General features: G+C 31.5%; 4 protein-coding genes across 9 annotated transcripts; 1 reads left to right on the forward strand and 3 right to left on the reverse strand.

The window, feature by feature from the left end:
* Positions 1-1,010: 1,010 nt before the first annotated feature.
* On the reverse strand, positions 1,011-1,886 carry LOC108833057 (defensin-like protein 2). The gene is made up of 2 exons (XM_018606509.2): positions 1,722-1,886; positions 1,011-1,435 (listed from the first exon to the last, which is right to left on the reverse strand). The coding sequence occupies exons 1-2, from the start codon at positions 1,783-1,785 to the stop codon at positions 1,266-1,268; spliced, it is 234 nt and encodes a 77-aa protein (XP_018462011.1). The 5' UTR covers positions 1,786-1,886; the 3' UTR covers positions 1,011-1,265.
* Positions 1,887-12,780: 10,894 nt separating this feature from the next.
* On the forward strand, positions 12,781-21,908 carry LOC108815361 (protein indeterminate-domain 4, chloroplastic). Of its 2 annotated transcripts, XM_057009870.1 has the most exons (4): positions 12,781-12,932; positions 13,195-13,418; positions 13,772-14,168; positions 20,724-21,908. In XM_057009870.1, exons 2-4 carry the CDS (start codon positions 13,232-13,234, stop codon positions 21,673-21,675), a joined length of 1,536 nt encoding a protein of 511 aa, XP_056865850.1. In that variant the 5' UTR covers positions 12,781-12,932; positions 13,195-13,231; the 3' UTR covers positions 21,676-21,908. The 2 variants fall into 2 exon arrangements, with proteins under 2 accessions (XP_056865850.1, XP_056865851.1); XM_057009871.1 differs by lacking the exon at positions 12,781-12,932 and having other exon boundaries at positions 13,284-13,422.
* LOC130511938 (uncharacterized) lies at positions 14,460-16,076 on the reverse strand. Its single transcript, XM_057009872.1, has one exon. The coding sequence runs from the start codon at positions 15,992-15,994 to the stop codon at positions 14,708-14,710; it is 1,287 nt and encodes a 428-aa protein (XP_056865852.1). The 5' UTR covers positions 15,995-16,076; the 3' UTR covers positions 14,460-14,707.
* LOC108815359 (glutathione S-transferase T3-like) lies at positions 16,326-19,508 on the reverse strand. Of its 5 annotated transcripts, none has more exons than XM_057009876.1 (3): positions 19,045-19,508; positions 18,617-18,719; positions 16,326-17,012 (listed from the first exon to the last, which is right to left on the reverse strand). In XM_057009876.1, exon 3 carries the CDS (start codon positions 16,998-17,000, stop codon positions 16,470-16,472), a length of 531 nt encoding a protein of 176 aa, XP_056865856.1. In that variant the 5' UTR covers positions 17,001-17,012; positions 18,617-18,719; positions 19,045-19,508; the 3' UTR covers positions 16,326-16,469. The 5 variants fall into 5 exon arrangements, with proteins under 5 accessions (XP_056865856.1, XP_056865857.1, XP_056865853.1 ...); XM_057009877.1 differs by having other exon boundaries at positions 18,617-18,727; XM_057009873.1 differs by lacking the exon at positions 16,326-17,012 and adding an exon at positions 17,033-18,040.
* Positions 21,909-22,442: the final 534 nt, after the last annotated feature.

Raw genomic sequence — 22,442 nt, forward strand, 5'->3', positions numbered from 1 at the left:
CGGTTCAACTGTTCCTGAGGGCAGTTGAAACGCCTCTGAAACCGCGACGACGCAACTTCCAGGAAAACGATAACGCCTAACCCTCCACACGAGCTAGGACACAGATATACGAGATAGAGGTCTTTTGATGTTTCTTCGAGAGAGAGAGATATAGTAAATTCTATGTTTTATTTTATATCTTGGTATTTGATACTGGGTTTTATCTCCTTCCCACCTCTTTTCAAGTTGAAGGAGCTCTTGGGCTACGTTTCAACTTCATTTATAACCTAGTACAGTGAAGCGAGATGGATTCTCAGATGCTCTAATTTGAAGTGTTGTGGTAAGTGGATTAATAACTGGAATTTTTAGGACCAAATTGTTTGGTACTGTTTGATGGAGAAGAGACTCCATAATGGTATGTGACCTCACATTGATGATGAACGATTGAGGACCCGTTTATCTACCTATTTGAACTTGGAAAATAGCATGTGATATATACGTGCCAACAAAAGGGAATGTAGGTCTTGTTCAAGATCACGAATGTAACGTATATACGTATCATCAACATCACGAATGTAACGTGTAATATGTATCATTTTTTGTCGGCATATTTTACCGTTTGATATGCGTGTTAAAGACTGGGGGTCAAGCCATAAGTGCTTGTGTTAAATGATGCAAAAAGATATAGTAGAACTGTTTAAATGACTTTGAAAAAAGCAAGTATTACATTTCTACATGTGTAGAGAGGCTCTTTAAAACGCAAAGGACACGCGTTGTAGCAACGCTACAGGTGTTAATGTGCTACTACTACACTGCGAAACAATCAGTGAATATCATCTATCAATTAGTTCGTCAATTTTTTTTTGTAAATGTACTTTTTGATTATTTCACAAGTATAGTATTATTTAAATGGATCCTACCAAGACCTATCAACATAAACGTTTTACAGTAAATGTACGATTATCTTTGATCGACCTACGAATATTTCAGATTTACCGTTCACCTAGTCTAAACTCTTACGAACCTGTACGTATTTAAATACCTCTGTAGAGGCTTCTTGATAAGAGAACCACAAGCAAGTTGATATTACCTTACATGAATACCGAAAACACACTTACGTTACAGAAAAAAAAGAGAGAAAACACACAAACCAAAGACTTATTTGAAAACACATCACACACACAAGTACGACTCGGTGCTGTGCGGAAGATTAGATAGAAAGTTGTTCGGAAGATTAGATAGAAAGAAACAACACGAGACGATGGATCGAAGATTTTGTTGATGGATTAGCAATGTCTTGTGCAAAAGCAACGACGACGGAATCCACGGCATTTACCACCAGGAAAGCCTTCGTTGTGACACACGTTTGCGCAGTTTGTTGTGCTTACACACGTACCCTTGAACCTATGGCTCTTCGACTCACACGTGCGTGCCTCCACCGTGACTGGACCCATCCCTACACATATTTAACACACAATTTAGACCACAGCTTAGTTTCATGTTCTCATGCATGATGCCTTTATTCATCCTTAAGGAAGAAACGAGCATTTTATGTTAAACATATACAACCAAAGTCCACAGCCAACTACAGTTAAAATTATGTGGGGACTATGAGCATTCACAAGATTAGTAGCTAGAAATATATAGATCCGTAATATGAGAATGATATACTATATGTAAACGATTCATATATTTGCATGCATATGTGCATAGTTAGATATAAAGTTAGGAGAGAAATGAACCTGTGGCAACAAATATCATGAACAAGAGGAGAACAGCTGAGATCAAACGCATAGAAAGCTTCATTTTGAGAGAGAGAGAGAGAGAGAGAGAGTTGGAAGGAAACGAGTGTTAAGTGTGTAGAGAGCTAATGAGGAAGGTGACACTATATAAAGAGACTAGAGCGGTATAAGAAAGATCGAGATTATTGATTAGTTTATTACATAATTGAGTATTTTAGTATTTTAAGTAGATTTCTTTTGAAATTTATATCTTTTTGAACAATAATGAAAAGTTTGGATATTCGCTATCGATTATTGCAAGTGTGGTGTGACGACTATTGTCGTTTCTCCTTTTTTTCCCTTCATTTTTCACATTTTTTTGTAATTTCTCGATGTATTTGCTGTACCGACACTGTAAATTTGGTCCTTGTTGGAAGTGACACGACAAGCAGAGAGATCGTATGGTTTCGACAAGTCATTCTCGAAATCTATAAACAAACATTTTTTTCAGAATTGTAGAAACGTTAAAGCTTATAAACAAGTAAAACAATTGATTTTGTCAGTAATGTGGACTGTGGAGTCCACAATATGATAGTGGCCACGTGAAAATGTAAGTAAACCAAGTTACGTTGTAAAAGGACGGACCTATTATCGTATTTATCGTACCGAAAAAATAGTTTGTATAAAAACGTGAAATTTGATATTTTGCATATTCTATTTAGCAGAAACCCATCTACATGATTTAAGCAAAATAGTTTATTCATGTTTGATTTTTTTATTTTTTTTTGGGTATGAATTTGACAAAAAAAAAGGTTTTGGTATGAATATTTATAATATTATTAAAAACAAGTATTAATATGTAATATCTACAAAAATAAAATATACTATAAATAATTATTTTTTGAAAATGAATATCTACTCTAATTTGCTATATACATTATACATAGATATAATTGATTTGTATGAATAAAAACTAAAAATATAACTACAAATTTGATGATCAGACAAAAATAAATCAGATCATAATACTTCAAAATTCTTGATATTTGATCTCTGTTCACCTATGATATTAACTAATTATTTAGTAGTTATAGTGAAACTTCTATAAATTAATAATGTTAGGATTACACTAAAACTATAATTTTTATTAATTTATAGAGATTATTAATTTAGCGAGATACTATTTGAATCAAAAACTCAATTTAAGACTACGAAATTATATTAATTTATAGAGATATTAATTTATAAATTATTAATTTAAACTTGGGTTCGCTCCCTATGGTGAATCTTTAAATTCACCACCTTGTTAATAACCTATCAAAGTGCCAACTAGATTAATGATTAAAAAATGTTAAATAATTTTTAAAAAACCAAAATAATTAAAAAAAATAAATAGTGTCAATTTTAATAATGATAATGTCACTATCTAATCCATAAACTCAAACTCTATACCCTAAATCCAAATTCTAAACCCTAATTCTAAATTATAAACCCAAACTTTATACCCTAAACCCAAATCTTAAACCCTAAACCCAAACCATAAATCATAAACTCAAAAACCTGAACTCTAAACCCAAATATATACCCTAAACCTAAATTGTAGACTCTAAACCCAAAACGCAAATACAAAACCCAAACCCTATACCCTAAATATTTGGATTAATATTGATGTTGTTCTTTTGAAATTTAAGGTTAAAAATTAAAGTTTTGATTTAGAATTCATGGTTTGGGTTACGGTCTAGGGTTTGGGTTTAGGGTCTAGGGTTTGGGTTTAGGGTTTATGGTTTGGGTTTAGAGTCTAGGTTTAGGGTTTAGGGTTTAGAGTCTAGGTTTTGGATTTAGGGTTTAGGGTCTAGTGTTTGAGTTTAGGGTATAGTTTTGGGTTTGGGTTTAGAGTTTAGATTTTTTGGTTTATGATTTATGGTTTGGGTTTAGGGTTTAAGATTTGGGTTTAGGGTATAGAATTTGGATTTATAATTTAAAATTTAGGGTTTAGAATTTGAATTTAGGGTATAGAGTTTGAGTTTAGGGATTAAATAGTGACATTAGTATTATTAAATATAAAATTATTTATTTTTAAAATTATTTAATCATTAATTTAGTTGGAACTTTGATTGGTTATTAGAGAGGTGGTGAATTTAAAAGTTCTCCATAGAAATTGAATCCAAGTATTGTCCTTACTTATATACAAAATAAAGAAATATATGGAAATAAAAAGTTGATAAAAAATGGAAAGTAAAGAAATGCATTTAGCTAAATTAAAAGATGGTAGTGCACTGCTTTTTTCATATGGGAAGTGGCAGACAAAAAGCTGGTTGATTGCCTTCCTTATTCGTGCGACTTTATGGTTGTATACGATTTCCTTTACTCATTTGATTTCACATGTTTCAACCAAAGCTCTAACTGGTGACCACAAAAGGAATAATAAGAATAAAGAAGAATGAAATGCAGAGGAACAAAATAATAGAAATATTTATTCCTTCTGTTCCTTGCCAGATTTTATAAAGAATAGTTCTACTCTATAATTCCTTAAAATTAAAAGGAATGAGAAGGAACATTAGGAAAATAATATTCCACATAAATGGTGTAAAATTTGAGGAATGAAGAGGAATTACTCATTCCCACTCATTCCTTTGGTCACCATTTAGAGCCCAAGTTTAAATTTAGCGGAAAACAATTTTAACTGTGGATATATATACTTATTAATCTTAGACTAAAAGCTACATGTTCAAAATTGCGCTAGGCGTAACGCGTGCAGACGATACGGACCTAGCGCCGAATTCATTAATCGGATGTTACGCGGGGATTAATCGGGGATTTTTTTCATAAGGTTTCCCGTAGATTTTAGGTTATATATGATTATGTTAACAAAGTCAAATGTATTACTTGTCCCAGTGGTATTTGTGTCTCCACACTCTTTGGTAACCTGAGTTCAAGACCTTTCTGTGACATATTTCTATTTTTTTTGCAACTTTTTAATGAAGGGTACAACAATAATTACCACTTCGTCTTCTTCATCTAGGTTTAACATATTTCTGCAATTCGAAAAGACAGTCGTTTTCTCTATTTTTCATCATTTTTTCATCAGCTTTTAACTCAAATTAATAGATCTTACCTAGATTCTTTGATTATAAACTAAAAACACGCAGAGATTTCAGTTTTTTCAAATTTCCCGATTTTTCACCCGAACACAAGCAAATCGCGGCGGTGCTTGGCCGCCGAGCGTTTACCCGCCGTTTCCTCGGGCTCGGCGGCCGCATTTTCGAACATGGCTATTAACTAATGTTACACATGTTTGATGTTTCCTTCCGATGAAGCTAAATTTATGTCAAAACAAAGACTAAAAAGAAAAAAACGGGATATTAACCATGAGAAGAGAAGCAAGAATTTTAGATAGAAAAGTTGTAGATGTTTTCATCAAATGTTGAATTCGTCACCAGGCCATACCACCAACATTTCCAAACTTACTATTACTCTGAGAGATGAAAAGAGATGAAAATAGACATTGATATAGATACGATTCCCTTTACTCATTTGATTTCACATATTTAAGCCAAGTTTAAATTTAGCGTAAAAGAATTTTATATATACCTATTAAACTTAGACTAAAAGCTATTAATTAATGTTACACATGTTTGATGTTTCCTTCCGATGAAGCTAAATTTACTTCAAAACAAAGAGTAAAAAGGAAAAACGGGATATTAACCATAAGAAGAGAAACAAGAATATTAGATAAAAAAGTTGTAAATGTTTTCATCAAATGTTGAATTGGTCACCAGTCCATACCACCAACATTTCCAAACTTACTATTACTCTGAGAGATGAAAATAGACATTGATATAGAAGAACATCTACGGCAAGGAAATCTAAGAGAGTTAAGTTACAAAATCTTAGAGTTTTTCAACACTAAAAATGGAAATAATATTTAAAAAAGAGGAAAAACTCTATATACCCAGGACAGTAACAAATGATATAATTTTTTAAGAAAATAAAAAATAAAAAGTAAACAAATAGTAACAAATATTAATATTTTGATTTGTTTGAGAAATAGTTGATAGTATAAACTAAAACATATCAAGATTTCAAACCCAAAAAAGCTAAAATTTTATTAAAATGTAAATCAGTTTTTTCCTCTTTTTCTACATCAATTAAATCGATCAAACCGAATTTAATATAACCAAACTAATAAACGAATACAAAGAATCCATGAAATGTCATGCCATCAAATCTTTGGTATGTAACATCTATTACTTCCATTTTAAGATATCAAACATAAGTGTCCATTACTGATCTGAGAGACTTTTCTTAGTATCATTAACTACATATTGGAACAAAATTTAACCTATAGATAGAACTGGGTAAGTATGTTAAAACTCTATGATTTTTATTAATTTAAATCCTCAACTAAAAATCAATCTTAAAACAAATCTTCAACTAAAAATTTTGTGGAATAAACTCTCATTTTCATGTCCGTTAATGTTTTCGTCCTTTCGTAACTTTTGTCGTCAACTGTCAACGGAAAAACGTTAACTGTTAACGACAAAGATTACGAAGGGAGCAAAGACATTAATGTATATAAATATTTCATTGTAGAGATTATCTATGATTAGATCCCAGAATAAAAATCTATATGAAAATTTAATAGTTCAGACAAGCATTAAAATGAGTTTGATAAGTTCAAAAAATCCTTAAACTAAATTTCTTTACAAATAGGTATTTTGCCTATCTAAGATTGATTTAGAGAATCAATAACACTCTCATGTGTACCAATTACTACAAGATTAAGATTCTAGGTTTTCAATCTAGAATTGTCATTAAATTTAATCCATATGAATAATATAAGATAACCCTAACAATTTTATCAATCTAACAATCCATCCTTAACCTTTGAAGAACCATAAATTTAGCAAACATATTACTCAAAGATGATCAATGAAATATAAATAATAATTTTAATAAACTGCATTAAGAAATTAATAATAGTAATAAAATAATTCAAAATCTTCTCTCTATCTCTAATGATTTCTGATTTTTCTCTCTAAAAAACTTCAAAAATCCCTCTAATCTGAAGAATGATTCAACAACTCTCAAAAACCTTATTATAAAATAAAATAAAAACTTAAACATAAAAAGATTTAATTGCGAATAATGAAAACTTTGGACCAATTTTCAATTCTTGAAACATGATAAAAATTCATCAGAGAAGTGTTGTCTGTGATAGCTGTCAACCGATACCAAAGGTGATGTCGATCAAAACCATGTCCAAAGATCCATTACAGTTTGATGTTTTATGCTCTAATTCTCCTTAGGCTCTAAAATGCTCAAAAATCCAATTTTGTCCAAAATGTACATAAACCTACAATGGCTTATAAAGACTCTAAAAAGATTTTAAAAAATCTAAAATCAGATTAATAACATGGTCAAAAACCAATAAACTTATTAAAATATCTGTAACCCTAGAAGAGCTACCATAGAGATCTTTATGAAGATTAGCTGAGATTTTGCACACTTGTGCAGTGCCTTCTCAACCACATCTTCATCTTCACTCGATTCCTTGTCTTCAATCAGAAATCTTCGACCACCTTGTATGGCTTGAATCACAAATTTTGCATCTTCCTCTTCACTAGCCTCGTGCATTTTGATTTTTGGTAAGATTAATTCAGTTTTTTTAAGAAAGATAGAATTTTTAGTTATTTATAAAACTCAGTTGATTTTCATTTAGTTATTTTAATTTTTGGTTAAAATAAAAAAATTAAAAACCAGATAATATCCAAAAAAATGACGGAGTCGTCTAAGAGCCCTCTCCCGAATCTATAGTCGTTTAAACGGATGCTGCGACCACTCTTCTGAAATTTCATAGAAATCTTGTTTCATTCTGAATCAATATGGAAAAATCAGGAAAATTACTTGATCCAAGATAAGAAAAAAAAAGAAATCAAATGAAATCGAGAACCTTAGAAATTAATAATAAGTAATTATTTCTTTAATATTTCAATTGAAATTGAAGAAGAAAGATCAAATCATGTTTCTTATATGTACGAGTCTTTCAAATGGACCATAATAATTGTTTTATTTAGCCAAATATTATATATTAGTTTAAGATATGCGTCTTTCATGGAATGAACGTTGTACATATAAATTAGTTTTAGGTATTATTACTTATTTTATTACATATTATTAGAACAAAATAATAAATATATATTGAATAACTGAAAAACTATTAACTATTACGTATATAATTAAACTAGCACAAGTGAATAAACCAAAGGAATAATTCTTCTTTGTTTACAATAATTGTGTGGTAAATAAATCTTAACAATCATTATATGTATATTTTATATGGTATATAATTAAATTTAAATGATATTAATATAGATATACAATACATTTTGTTATAGCTATCTATTAAATAAAGCTTTCTAATTATATGGTTTTGTGATCATTTTTATCTTTTTATAAAAAATATTTTAAACCATTAATAACAAAAAAAATCAGAATGAAATTTTAAGAGTTTTAATAATTGATAATCGTTCTTGAACGTCAACGCAAATTTATGAAATTATAATATTAAGCTCTCATAAGTTGTTCAATCAAATTCTGAAAAAATATTTATTAATTTTTATATGGTATATAGTTATATAGTTGGTATACAGTTATATATATTTATATATATTAACCTGATATCTATTAAATTGTTATATGATTTTATAATCATTTGTATATTGTTATAAAAAGAATTCTAACTATTGATCACAAAATTCTCAACAAGGGACTTCTATTATTTTTACTAATTTATAGTCGTTTTTAAAATTTAAAATATAACATATAGGAAAATCTAATTTTTATTATATGGTTAATGTGATTTTTTTAGTTTAGTTCAATAATATATAATTAGATAAAATGATGGAGAATTCATAAACTGTTATCAAGTCTTAATTATTAAAATCATTAATTTTCATATACGTATATTAATCACATTAAATAATTTATGTAGCTTTTATTTAACGAATAAAATATTAAGTATAAATTATTTTTCAATTTTATGGTTAGTTTAGTGAGAAGTATAATAGTATATGTTTAGTGGAGTAACTTATTTTTAAAGTGAATTTAAGAAGCATTCTAATAATTACACATATTATAGTTAAAATAATATAATGTTTCTGAAATAATATACAAGGTAAGAAGCCCAATAGCACAGTCTATGATACGAAAAAGAATAGTCGACGGTGGGTAAGCTTTTTTTCATACAAGTTGTGTTTTTGGTTATTTAACAAACAAGCCCTTAAATATATCAGTTTCTGAAAAAAAAAAAACGAAGATTTAAACAGGTAGGCTTATCCTAAATCACTGGGCCTTGGCTGTATGTTGTATCCTTTTTTTCCTCGGTAACCAGCCCACAAAAAAAAAAACAGAAAATGAAAGATATACAGAGCCTTGTTGTGTGTGTTTGCATGTAATATTCGCAAAGAATCTCTCTAAAAAAGACTAAAATAAGTAAACTTAATATTTTTTAGTAACAAAATTTGTTGCTAAAATTTTCAAGAGTCAAGTAATCATAATATTGACTTGATATATCTGTATATATATGTGCAACCTTTCCATATAAAACTTTCATATATGTTTCTACTAGAACAATAAACTTACTGTAACATTCGGACCGCACATTCGGCTAATGGGTTATCCATGTATGTTTTTTCGATCCGTGGATCACATACCATCAAACAATTGATCCATTTATTTTCAAAGACTCGAACTTTTAAAACTGTGTCCACTTTAATACTCAACCTTTATTTATTTTAATAAAAATACTAATAAGTTTCAAATAAAATTTTAAAAAGTCTCTAAGATTTACAAAACAAACTCAGAAAATTCTACATTTTTGGTGTTTGAGAAATAAAAGTAAGTAAATAGTGTAAAATATTAAATTTTGTAAGAAAATTTCTAAGTTTTAAATATTGTATTTAGTTTGTGTTCTGAAATAAAAAAAGAAATTTATTTTTATCATTAAAATTCATTTATTTTTTAAAAAATATTTTTTTTCATGGTTTATCTACCTTCTTTCCTAAATTTTAAAATAAAATTAGAATTTTTAATATTTTTTAGATTTTCTTGATTTTTTTAATTTTTGTTTGAAACTTATAAGTATTTTTATTAAAATAAATAAAGTTTGAGTATTAAAGTGGGTACGATTTTAAAAGTTTGAGTATTGAAATAAGCAAAATAATTAGTTGGGTATTAAACTGGACAGTGAAAAATTTGAGTATTAAAAAGCTTAACAAAATTTTGTTGGAGTATTTTTATGGAATTTTTCCTATAATTTAAAATTAATTAATTTAGTTATTAATAGAATAGTAAAAATATAATTGGTTAATTAGTTTTTGATAAAGCTAAATAAATCTGTGGAAACATAAAACAACAAAACTTCTCTAAAACATCATGTACATTGAAATGGAGAGAGTATTTTTTATAAAAGTACACAAAATTAATCTTCCACTAACTTTCGATTAAGCTCCATGTTTTTAATCTCATGTACGAACATCTAACGAAATGCCAAACAAGTATATATACTAGACACATATTTGATATATTGTATATAATATCACCTATATATTAACCTTAGAACATTACAACATTTTTTTTGTAGCTACGTGTCATCATTAAAATGATTCTCATAATTCTTAGAGAAATAGGTTGTTCCATTCAAACATATATTATATTTTTATTAAGTTAACTATAATTAATTAATAGTCTACAAAATAGTATTATATATTCTTCCTTAAATAAAAGCTACAAAATTATCTAATATGATTAACATATATGTCACAATTAATGATTATGAATAATAAAGATTTGATAGCAATTTTTTTACCATCCATACTTTTTGTTTAATTTTATATTATTAAAATAAATTAAATAATAACATTATTTGCAATAAATAAATAAATATGGCAATGACTAATAACTCATATATCATCATTAATGTCAATTTTCCATATAAATATTTATTTTTGGTAATACTATTAAAATGTATTAATAACTCATATATCACTATTAAAATAGTATATATACACATCTCACATTAGTAAAAATAAGCTAAATAAGATTACAAATATAATTTTTACATCAACTTATATATCATATTTGTATAAATATAATTGTAAATGTGCATCAGAAAATACAAATCTAAAGTAACACTAATCCAACAAAATTGATAGCTAGATGTTTAAAAATTTATTTTAATTTATCTGATCATCTTCATCATGTTAACTAAAAACTCAAATTTATTAGCATTTATATATATAAAATATTATAAAATGTAATATATCTTTATTAAAATTTAAATAAAAGCTAACTGAAATAGTTATACCAAATCAAAATAAATAAGATTACAAAAATACTTTTATGATTTTTTTAAACTATTGGATTTAAAATATAAAAATAATAATTTTGAAATATAAATCAATTTTTTCTTTTGAAATAAAAAATGTCATTATTAAATTACTATTTAGTATATAATAAAAAGTTATATTTGTCGATGTTATATTTTAAATTTTTTAAAACGACTATAAATGGTAGAAGTCTCACAGTGAAAATTTTGTGATCAATGGTTACATTTTTTTGTTCAGCTCGTCATTTATTTTTAATGGGCTTTGAATTTTTTTTAATGATTAACTAAATGGGCTATTTGCACAGTACAACGTGTTTTGGTTTAAATTGTTAGATATCTGAACCAGTTCAAACTTTTGATATCTAGAGAACCATAACCGAATCAGATCCGAACTGAAATATTGCGGGTATCTGAATATATTTGAACCAGATTTATATACTTAAATATATTAATTATTTTAAAATTTAATATCTAAAAGAGTATACAAAATACATAATTAAAAAAAAATTGTCCAAAATAATTAGAAATATATAAAAATAGTTAAAGTACATGTTTAAAATATCTAAATGATACTCAAAATATCAAAAATACTTAAAATATCTATTAATTTTTATCCAAATATTTAATTTAAAACAACTTCTATGTTAAATTTAAGTATTTTAGCATACATTATTCAAATTTATATATTATACAATCCCTCTGTTTTTGTTTTTAGTGTGAGTAGCTTTAGTTAAAAGCATTAATATTAAGAAATTTGTGGATCTTCAAAAAGTATCATCAAATGTATAAATTCAACCACCCATTAAAAGCATATATGAGTTTATTGGTTACACAATATTCAATAAATACAAAAAGTGCATTGAAATGTGAAAACAATTTATATATATTTTGAAATAATTTTTCTCTTTAAAACTACTTACATTTAGAAACATGAGTATTATTTTTATTTTAGTTTTTGAAAAATTCAAAGTATATATGAATTTTAATTTTTTAAAAATAAATAAATAGGTTATCTGAATCTAAACTTAAACTGAACCTGTAAAAAATTTGAACCAAATCCGCAAATATCCAAACCGAATTAAATGGTACCTGAATATATATTCTTAATCAAATGTAAAACAAGGTTATTGATAAGAAAATATGTGTTATTTAAAATATTTAAATACAACGTATTTATAAAGAACTCACTCCAAGTTATCATCTAGTTTATATTAAATAACAAAACATTCTTTAGATAAAGAAAATTTTGGTACAACATAGTCGGTTTAAATGAAGAGAAAACGAGGGTTTTGTCTTAAAGCCCACCAGAAAGATACGAATGAGAAAAATTAGGTCCCCACACCACACCGCGCATGTGGACACATTTCACCGTTTTAACAGTGACACCCAAACCGTAACCATCCTTCTTAATTGTGAAAACATCCTTCACTGTTTTTTTAACAATTTTGAAAAAACACACAATTTACAAAATTCCACTAAAATAAACTATGACAGATAGGATCTCAGCAACATACTTTAAAATCATATATGACATTAAAAAGAAAATTGAAGAGAGAGAGAGAGAGAGAGAGAGAGAGAGAGAGAGAGAGAGAGAGAGAGAGAGAGAGAGAGAGAGAGAGAGAGAGAGAGAGAGAGAGAGAGAGAGAGAGAGAGGTAGGGCTTTCTTTTATATACCATACAATATACTATTGGAATAGTGTCTTTTTTTGACAAAGAATAGTGTCTTCTTCATCATCTTCTTTATCATCATCACCGTGCATCTTCGTCTTGGTCCTTTCTTTAGTTCCGATTTATAGCTTTTTGACTATTTTTCCTTCTTCTTGTTTGCTTTCTCTTGATCTCAGGTACCTACAAAAATCACAACTTACAAATCTCTCTTCATACTTTCAAAAGCCTACAAACAAAAAAATAAAATAAAAATAAACCCTTGATTTGTTTTTCTTTGTTCCCTTCATGTCTTTTAGTGAATTGTTTTTATAAAAGTTCTTCATGTCGTCAATCTCTATGGACTCTTCCTGCTCCTAATTACTCTCTTCTTATTCTTCCCAAACGATAATTTGATTTCTTTCACAACTTTTTTAACTTCATTGTATGAATTATTTGTAGATTATTACTTTCTTCCACGCAAAGGGAAGATCTAAAGATGTCATCATCATCATATAATACAAGCGTTGTTCCTTCATCACCCTCAACTCAGCCGTTCTTCATCACCGGCTCCGGCGCCGGAGATAACGCCTTTGACCGAAAAGATACTTTTATGTCAATGATTCAACAACCTAACTCCTCGGCTCCACAACCCAAGAAACGAAGAAACCAACCGGGGAACCCAAGCAAGTACCTCCTATTGACATTCATATATACATCACTTGAGTTTTAATTAATAGATAATTTAGAAGAAAAAAATAAACAGGAGCCCTAATCCTTTATATATTTTTTTTTTTTGATAAAGGGCTTGCTGATCCTTTATATTCTTGTATCAAGGTTTCATTATCATAAACCTTTTAGGGAAAAAAAAAGAAGATTACATTATATTGCCAGCGTTAGATCAAATTACAATATGCGTGTCTGTGTGTGTGTGATTTGGTTTACTCATGTTTGTAATTGTGTGTTATTGGCTTGATGTAATCCTCATATATTAACATTTTGAATCCGGATTGGTGATTATGTTTAATTGATCAAACAGATCCTGATGCGGAAGTGGTAGCGTTGTCTCCAACGACACTGATGGCTACAAATAGATTCATATGCGATGTATGCAAGAAAGGGTTTCAAAGAGAACAAAATCTACAGCTTCACCGAAGAGGACACAATCTTCCATGGAAGCTCAAACAGAAGTCAACCAAAGAAGTGAAGAGGAAAGTGTATATTTGTCCGGAACCAACGTGCGTCCACCATGACCCCTCACGTGCTCTCGGAGACCTCACCGGAGTCAAGAAGCATTACTATCGTAAACACGGAGAAAAGAAGTGGAAATGCGACAAATGTTCAAAGCGTTATGCGGTTCAATCGGATTGGAAAGCTCACTCTAAGACTTGTGGTACTAAAGAGTATCGATGTGACTGTGGTACCATCTTCTCTAGGTACGTAACTGATCTCCATCCATTTCATTTAAATAATTTGTCTGTATTCGAGCTAAGTGATGAAATGTATAATATATATACATGTTTTTGTGTAGTATCTAGATATACCCTCTTATCTAACTCTAAGCAAAGTATATAACAATGGACCATCATTTCTTCTGTATTATACTGATACTATTATAAGTAAAAAAGAGGCATTTATCACTGCATGAAAACGTAGCTTATATACTAATTCAAATAAAAATATACCAACTATATAATATCATATCTGTAACTGAAATCTTAGAGCAACATTAACGGTACTACTAAATATTTGTCCTTAGAGTAGTTTAATGTTATTTTTGGTGTGAGACAAATATTAAGGACATTTTGAAAATATTTGATTATTGGTAGGACTTTGTAAAGTCCTTAGAAAATTAAATTAATTATTTTAATTAAAAAAATAGAAAACATAGAGAAAAACATGAGAAGTTACAAAGTTGAAAAAAAAAAAAATACAAGATAAAAAAAACAAACATTATATTGAAATTCAAATAAACTTAATTATTGTTGTGATTCGGTATATCTCCAAACTTAGCCCATATATGTTCAACCAAATCTTCTTTTAATTGATAATGGCCTGGAGTATCTCGAACTTCTGCTCGACGACCTAGTGTAGTACGGAGGTTTGTAGTCCGTTTGACTACAAAAGTGGGATCGACATCTTCTTGTTGTTGAAATTCTGTAGCGTGAAGGTAGGAACCTCGTTCATCTTCAACAATCATATTATGAAGTATGATACATGCTTTCATAATATTTCCTATTTTGTTTTTATCCCATAATTTAGATGGATTTCTAACAATCGCAAATCTAGCTTGGAGGACTCCGAAGGCACGCTCAACATCCTTTCGCACGGATTCTTGCGTTGTGGCAAATAAAGACTGTTTTTGTCCTTGTGGGAGTCGGATAGATTGAATAAAAGTAGCCCATTTCGGATAAATACCATCGGCAAGATAGTAAGCCAAACCGTATTCCCTTCCGTTGACATGGAAATTGACTTCGGGAGCGTTTCCGTTAATTATTTCATCAAAAACAGGTGATCGATCAAGAATATTAAGATCGTTCAAAGTACCTGGAGCTCCAAAAAAAGCGTGCCATATCCAGAGGTCTTGAGAAGCTACCGCCTCCAACACAATTGTTGGTTTTTCGTGTCCTCGTGAATACATTCCTTTCCAAGCGGCCGGACAATTCTTCCACTCCCAATGCATACAGTCGATGCTTCCAATCATACCTGGAAAACCACGTTGTTCTCCAATATATAGTAATTTTTCCAGATCCTCGGGCGTAGGATCTCTTAGGTATTGACCGCCAAACAAGTGGATAATTCCGGCGGTAAATTGGAACAAACAATTTCTTGCAGTTGTTTCAGCTAGTCTGACATATTCGTCAACGATGTCAGCCCCAACACCATACGCCATTTGACGAATAGCTGCGGTACACTTTTGAAGTGGAGATAGGCTAGACCGTCCAGCAGCATCTTGTGTTTGTTGAAAGTACTCAAATTCTTGGGAGAGACTATGAACTATTCGCAAGAACAATGTCTGGTTCATTCGAAACCGCCTCCGGAACATGTGGTGCGGGTAAGTGGGAGTCTCGCTAAAATAATCATTCCAAAGATTATTGTGACCTTCTTCTCGGTTTCTCTCAATAAAGATACGTTTTTTTCGCTCTTTCGGTTCTGGAATGATTTCTGGAAGTTCTAAGAAATCTTCAAACATAGAATCGAAAATTGATTCATCATCTTTGTGGTGGTAATGATAATTGGAAGAATTGGAAGAAGATGCCATAAATTAAGAAAAAAATGTTTTTATTTCTGAGAAGTAGAGAAGTTGTGCATTTTACGGGAATATGTTTTCCATATTTATAGGCTCAAGGAGTAGTATATTGTTTGTCTTGTGACACTTTTGCTTATTACATCTTGTGATTGTATTTTCTTTGTCTTCTGACCTTTTCCTTACACTTGAGTCACGAGATGGTTGAAGACAAATAAAAGACTAAGACTCCCGAGATGGTTGAATTGTATTGTTTGTCTTATATTGTTTGTCTTGTGACACATTTGCTTATCACTTCTCGTGACCACCACAATAGATGTCATAAAACATTACAAGAGTGATTAAAACATTACACATTATCACATAATACCTAGAGTTTCCATTACAAGAATCATAAAAAGATGGTCATAAAAAGATACAAGAGTCATTGCAACATAAAAAGAGTTTCACATAATACATAGAGTTTGCAACATAAAACATTACACAAACATTACATAAAGATGAGGACGAGACCTATGAAAATCACGACCATAACCATAACAGCAACAATAAAATCAAAGCTAGAGTTTGATTTGTTCTTAGCCAACTCACACAACATGTTCTCCAGTCTAAGAAGCTTCTGATCAGTGTCAAAGTCACTCAACAAGCCGAGAGAATCAACCTTCTCGGCTAACTGCTGTGTGTGTCTGTCCCTGGCTCTCATCTCTTCCATGACAGCCTCGTCCCACCACTTCCAAACGTGACACTCTCCATCAGCAACATTGTCGCATGTGTAGTATCTGCGTCCAGGATCGGTTCTACTATAAGACGTCCGAATCTGAGGTTGACTCCCACAATAGCAAGTCTGCGGAAACCCGAATTCTACTTCAGGCTGGGGAGGGTACACAAACTGACGGTTCTCGGCCTCTAACTGGGCTTGGTCTTCCTGTATCAGAGCTTCAAATTCGTTGTAGTCACTGTCTGAGCCATCCCCACCAAAAGTACCAGACTGGGAAGGTTGGCTGTAGCTGTAACGCCCCATGTGTAATAAAACCTGTAACGAGCAAGTAAACTTTAAAAACGAGCAAATAAACTTTAAAAACGAGCAAATAAACTTTAAAAACGAGCAATCTAAACGAGTAAGGCAAACTTATGATAACATTAAAAACATACAAACTTATGATTAATGATACAAACCTATGCTTAATTAAAAACAACCAGGAAGCATACAAACAAAACATACAACTTAATATAGAGACCGATCACATAAAAAGCATACAAACCAACCAAACAACTTAATATCTAGAAATACTCCGCGAGGAGCTTCTCTTTGGCTACTTCTTCAGCCTGAGTGAGTGTGGTGGTTTTGGATTTGGCTATCAGACTGTCTAAGATGGCAAACTTTGTCAGTTTTTCTTTCTTCTCCAAATCTTCCTTCCTCATCTCCCAAACCGCTGTATAGTCAGCAACAGACTTCCCCTTACCCATTGCACTGCGTCTTGCTTTTGCAGCCTTTACACCTTCAGGTCTTGTCTGAGCATCCTCACCAGCCTTTACACTTTCACTTGTGGTTGAAGTTTCTGAATCTGCCTTCCTCTTAGAACCTCCAGAAGATTTAGTGGGGTTGAGGTTAACCCATTTCTGCTCATACCTCAACACGCACCACGCATGTTCAAGTGTGAATTTATAGCCCTGATCAGCGAAGTATATGTCGTGGGCCACCTTCAGAACATCATTCTCATGCTGACCACTAGTAATTCTTCTCTCCGCAGCCGCATATGCACCACAAAACTTGTTGACAAGATCATTTATTTTGTGCCACCTCTGCTTGTAATTCCGATGCGCGGATGTGTCACCACCAGGTCCACCATTCAGAGCTTCGAAGAAACTATCCCCTACTCGTTTCCAGAATGTTCCCGACTTTTGGTAATTGCTGGTAATAGGGTCTTTAGAAGTGTTTAACCAGGCACTGATCAGCATCTCGTCCTCCACTGGGGTCCATTTATGTCTCTTTGCACGCTCCACGGGACTGTCTGTAGGTGGAGTTGGAGCCTCGCTTTGTTGTGAACTGAACAGAGGGATCTGCGAAGATCCAGAATGATAACTCTCATAAGGAGAGTTGTCATGATGAAGACTTCCTTCTTGACTTTGAAGAAGGCCCATATAACCAGCAGACTGGCTATACGGTGTCCTTGGATCCATAGAAGAGAGATGTGAAAGGAGAATAAAGAAGAGAGAGGACTGAACGAAAGAAGAGAAGAGAGAAAGAAGATGATGGTGATAAAATCGTTTCTGGCAAGATGGTTAAATAGCATTAAGAAGGGAGATGAGTGAGTTAAAGCAGAGAAGAGTGAAAGAAAAAATTAACTAAGACAATCATAATGACCTAACTACAAAAGTACAACTCAGTTAATACACATTACACAGCCATAACATGACATATAACTACCAAGAGACATTAACTTCAACTCAGTTAATACACATTACTTCAAGTCTAAACGCTTTGGTTCCAATCAAACTAGAGACAAATTTCAAGTTAACGAGTTCAAGTCTAAACGCTTTGGTTGCAATCAAACTAGAGATTAACTACATAACTACATGCCTACACGACTTATATACCAACTACATCACTTGGGACCTGAATAGAAAGTTAATTACCTAGAGCTCTGGACGAAATGGTTTGGTTGTCTGTCTTATTGTAGATGATCCTCGCCTCAGCAGCTTTGAAATAGGGTTGTAGATGATCCTCGCCTCACCTCACCTAATAACCTCAGAATCAAAACAAACACATTTCAGTTTATAAAAACAGAACACCAACTACTTAAAAATAAGGAGGATCGTCTCCATTCAGATTGCTAACAGATTAATAACACAACTAAAAACAGAACACGAACTAGCAAACCAAGCCAAGCAAATCAACGACTAAAAAATGCTATCAGATTCTAGTCAAAAAGCTATCAGTCTATTAATAAGACAAACGCTACAACAATACATGCAAGTCGATTGAACCAGATACGGAGTAGATCGAAAACAATAACCAAATACATGCAAATCGATTGAACCAGATACGGAGGAGGAACACTTACCCTTTAACTTTCGAATCGCAGAGAAGAGAGAGGAGAACCGCCGAGTGAACCGTCGATTGAACCGCCGACTGAACCGTCGCTTGAACCACCGAGAGATCCGTCGAGAGAACCGTCGAGAGAACCACCGAGAGAACCGGCAGAGACGAGATGAGGATATCCGTCGAGAGATCCGTCGAGAGAACCGGCAGAGACGAGATGAGGATATCCGTCGAAATCGCCTTTTCAATCGCCCTCGTTGAGAACGAAACAGACCAAGAAATGAAAATGTCGATCCATTTTTCAGACTCCCCTCACGAAAGCTCATCGGCCACTCCGGATACGACACGTTGCACGTAAGGACGCGCTCAAATGTATCTACGCTAAGGACGTCGCACTAATTTACCGATTAATTGCATTTATTTTTAATCACTTTAACGCTAAGGACATACTTTAGAACCACCGTTAATGTTGGTCTTATATATTCGGCCACATAATTTGAACCTCGAGTACACCGCCCATAAAACGTATATAGTGACTATGTACATAGAATCTATCACTGTATTTGTTTGGTTATTGTTTTTTGGGTCAACTATTTGTTTGGTTACTGATGAGTAGTGAATAGAGAAAGACTGAAAAGAAAGCAAGAAAATTTAAAAGATGCTAAATTTGGTCAGATGTATGAGTTGGATCTGTTTTTCCATTTCCCACTTTTGTTTTCTTCTTCTTCATTTTGCAGGTTCCCCTTTTTATGAAACTATGTGTTCCTTTGTGGACCCTGTCTTATCTCTTTCTCTCTCTAGACATATACATATATGTTCTGGTGGACATTCGATGCCGTTCTAGGGTTTCTTTCTTTATTTTCATGGTTTGTGTTAAATAGGCTGTTGTAGAATGTGGCTGACTTATATTAACATTCCTGGGTTTTGCATTAAATGAAGAAGCTCTTTCATTAAAGTAGCAACTGACTCGGCCTTTAAATTCTTCTATCATTCTTTCCTATAAATGGTAGTACAATAACGATAGCATTCATTAGATAATGATGATTCACGCCAATTTATATATGCTCAATATATAAAGTTATATATATATTGCAAACTTCATACAATATAAACTCTATAAATTAATATTCGATAAATTAATTAATATAATAAACTAATAAATTTTATCAGCTAATACATAACACAAATATTTGATAAGATAATATATATTTTTATAAAATTTATATAAATATATAGTTCTATTAAAATTATAAATTAATAATTTATATATATATAGTTTATACAAGTACAAACAGCACACTAAATTATTTATCTTATATTCACAGTGGAGTACATTCTATTGTTTTTAACATTGTATTATATTTTGATAATTTTCAGTAAAAATTTATTAAATTACATTTAAACTTCATATTTCATATATCAAATAATATAATAAAAATAATATAAAATCGGTCCAAAATTTAATCAATTTATATGGTGAAATCAACTATTTGTCTTATATTTCTAAAACAAATATATTATAAAATAAAATAAAATATAAAGGAATTTTTTTATTAATTAATAAATCTGTAAATCGATAAAATATCATAATCTTAACATTATTAATTTTTTTAGTTTTTGCTGTCTATATAATCCAAAAGGTTTACATCCATCATTGTCTTGTTACATATTTGTCTGAATCGTGGGCTATTTGTTTTGCAGACGCGATAGTTACATTACACACAGGGCTTTCTGTGATGCACTAATACAAGAGACCGCTAGAAACCCTACCATGACCTTGACGTCAATAACAGCTGCTAGCAGCGGCGCCGGCTTCGGTGGATTTCACGGGAGACTCGAGGGTGGCAACGCTCTCTCCCACCACCATTTGAGTGACCATACTAACTCCGGATTTTCGTCTTTCTCAGGTTACAATCTAAACTTTCCATCTTCTGGAAATAGCAGAGACTTTGCTCCGCAAACGTCAAACCCTAACTTCTTGATCCAATACTCATCGAGCCAAGGAATAGTGACTGTACCAAACAACAACAACAACAACAACGATCAGAGTTTCATGAACCAACAAGGTCTCATCCACTTTGATCCAGTCAATAACATAAACCTCAAGAGTAGCACCACCAACAACAGCTTGTTCAACATTGGATTCTTTCAAGAAAACACCAAAAACTCAGAGACGACTCTTCCTTCTCTATACAGCACCGACGCTCTTGTTCATCACGGTGAAGGAAGCTTGAACGTGAATTCTAACGTGTCAGCCACGGCACTGCTTCAGAAAGCTACTCAATTGGGTTCAATCACAAGCAACGATCCTTCTGCTTTGTTCAGAGGCTTAGGTTCTTCGTCTAACTCGTCAAGCGTGGTTGTTAATGACTTTGGAGGAGGGCATATTATGGGGAACGATAATAACGGTAACCTTCAAGGTCTAATGAACTCAGTAGTGGCCGTAAATGGCGGTGGTACCGGCGGATCCGGTGGCAATATCTTCGACGTTGACTTTGGAAACAATAATGGAAATATGAGCGGCTCGGACAACTTAACTTTGGATTTTCTTGGCGTTGGAGGAATGGTGAGAAATGTTAATCGCGGCGGTGCTGGTCGTGGCCGTGTTCGTGGAGACGTTTCTTTGATTGGTGAACTGAAGTTTCCTGAATAAAATCATCCGTTTGTAAGAACTTAATATATAATGCCTTATTATTACAGACCTTATCATTAGGTGATAGTTTTGCTACCTTCGTTTGTTGTTTTCGTAATCTATACGTTATAGATCTTTATGAACTCTTTCTGTCTAATTTTGATTGGAGTCTGTCTTTGTTTAGTTGTTGTTATATAATAAAAATAATGTAAATTTCGAGGGTTAATGGAATGGATATATTTGGTTAGCTACAATTTTTAATATGTTCGAATGTAAAAGAACATATAATACATTTTGGCAAAAAGTTTTTGTATATTCGTATGTGTATGTAAAGTAACATTCGTATGTGTATTATTGCTGAGATTAAGAACACTCTGAGACTACGATTGGATCCAATAGCCCGGTCTCAACACTTGCATGGAGAAGAAACGTCTGTTCTTGCTACTTGGCTAGGTTTTTTTGAGGTTTTCAGCTTTTAGTAAGTTTTGGTAAGCTCTTTTTTTTTGCTATGGGTCGTTTAGGTGGTTAGTAATGGTTTGCTCTCGTTGTAATAAGTTTTTTAATAAATAAAGGAAGTTCTTTGGAAAAAAAAAAAACATTCCGTGCTATTTTTCATTCTAAAATCCCACTCTATTTTTTCGCTCTAAGATAGAGTTTAGAGTAAAAGTGCTCCAATGGTAATCTATTTCTCACTCTATAATAGAGTGAAAAATAAGTTTATTCCAAAGATATAGTAAATTTTTTTTTGTTCATCATTCTATTTTCTACTCTAAAATAAAGTATCATTG

Source organism: Raphanus sativus, chromosome 4 (genome assembly GCF_000801105.2).
Source record: "Raphanus sativus cultivar WK10039 chromosome 4, ASM80110v3, whole genome shotgun sequence".
Lineage (NCBI taxonomy): Eukaryota > Viridiplantae > Streptophyta > Magnoliopsida > Brassicales > Brassicaceae > Raphanus > Raphanus sativus.

What these genes read in the sequence shown, in the direction of transcription:
- LOC108833057 (XM_018606509.2), bottom strand. Translation starts at nt 1,785, where the DNA reads ATGAAGCTTTCTATGCGTTTGATCTCAGCTGTTCTCCTCTTGTTCATG. An exon ending in CATGATATTTGTTGCCACAG is followed by an intron (nt 1,436 to 1,721) that starts GTTCATTTCTCT and finishes AAATATGTGTAG; the next exon opens with GGATGGGTCCAGTCACGGTG.
- LOC108815361 (XM_057009870.1), top strand. Translation starts at nt 13,232, where the DNA reads ATGTCATCATCATCATATAATACAAGCGTTGTTCCTTCATCACCCTCA. An exon ending in AAACCAACCGGGGAACCCAA is followed by an intron (nt 13,419 to 13,771) that starts GCAAGTACCTCC and finishes TTGATCAAACAG; the next exon opens with ATCCTGATGCGGAAGTGGTA. An exon ending in TGTGGTACCATCTTCTCTAG is followed by an intron (nt 14,169 to 20,723) that starts GTACGTAACTGA and finishes TTTGTTTTGCAG; the next exon opens with ACGCGATAGTTACATTACAC.
- LOC130511938 (XM_057009872.1), bottom strand. Translation starts at nt 15,994, where the DNA reads ATGGCATCTTCTTCCAATTCTTCCAATTATCATTACCACCACAAAGAT.
- LOC108815359 (XM_057009873.1), bottom strand. Translation starts at nt 17,938, where the DNA reads ATGCTGATCAGTGCCTGGTTAAACACTTCTAAAGACCCTATTACCAGC.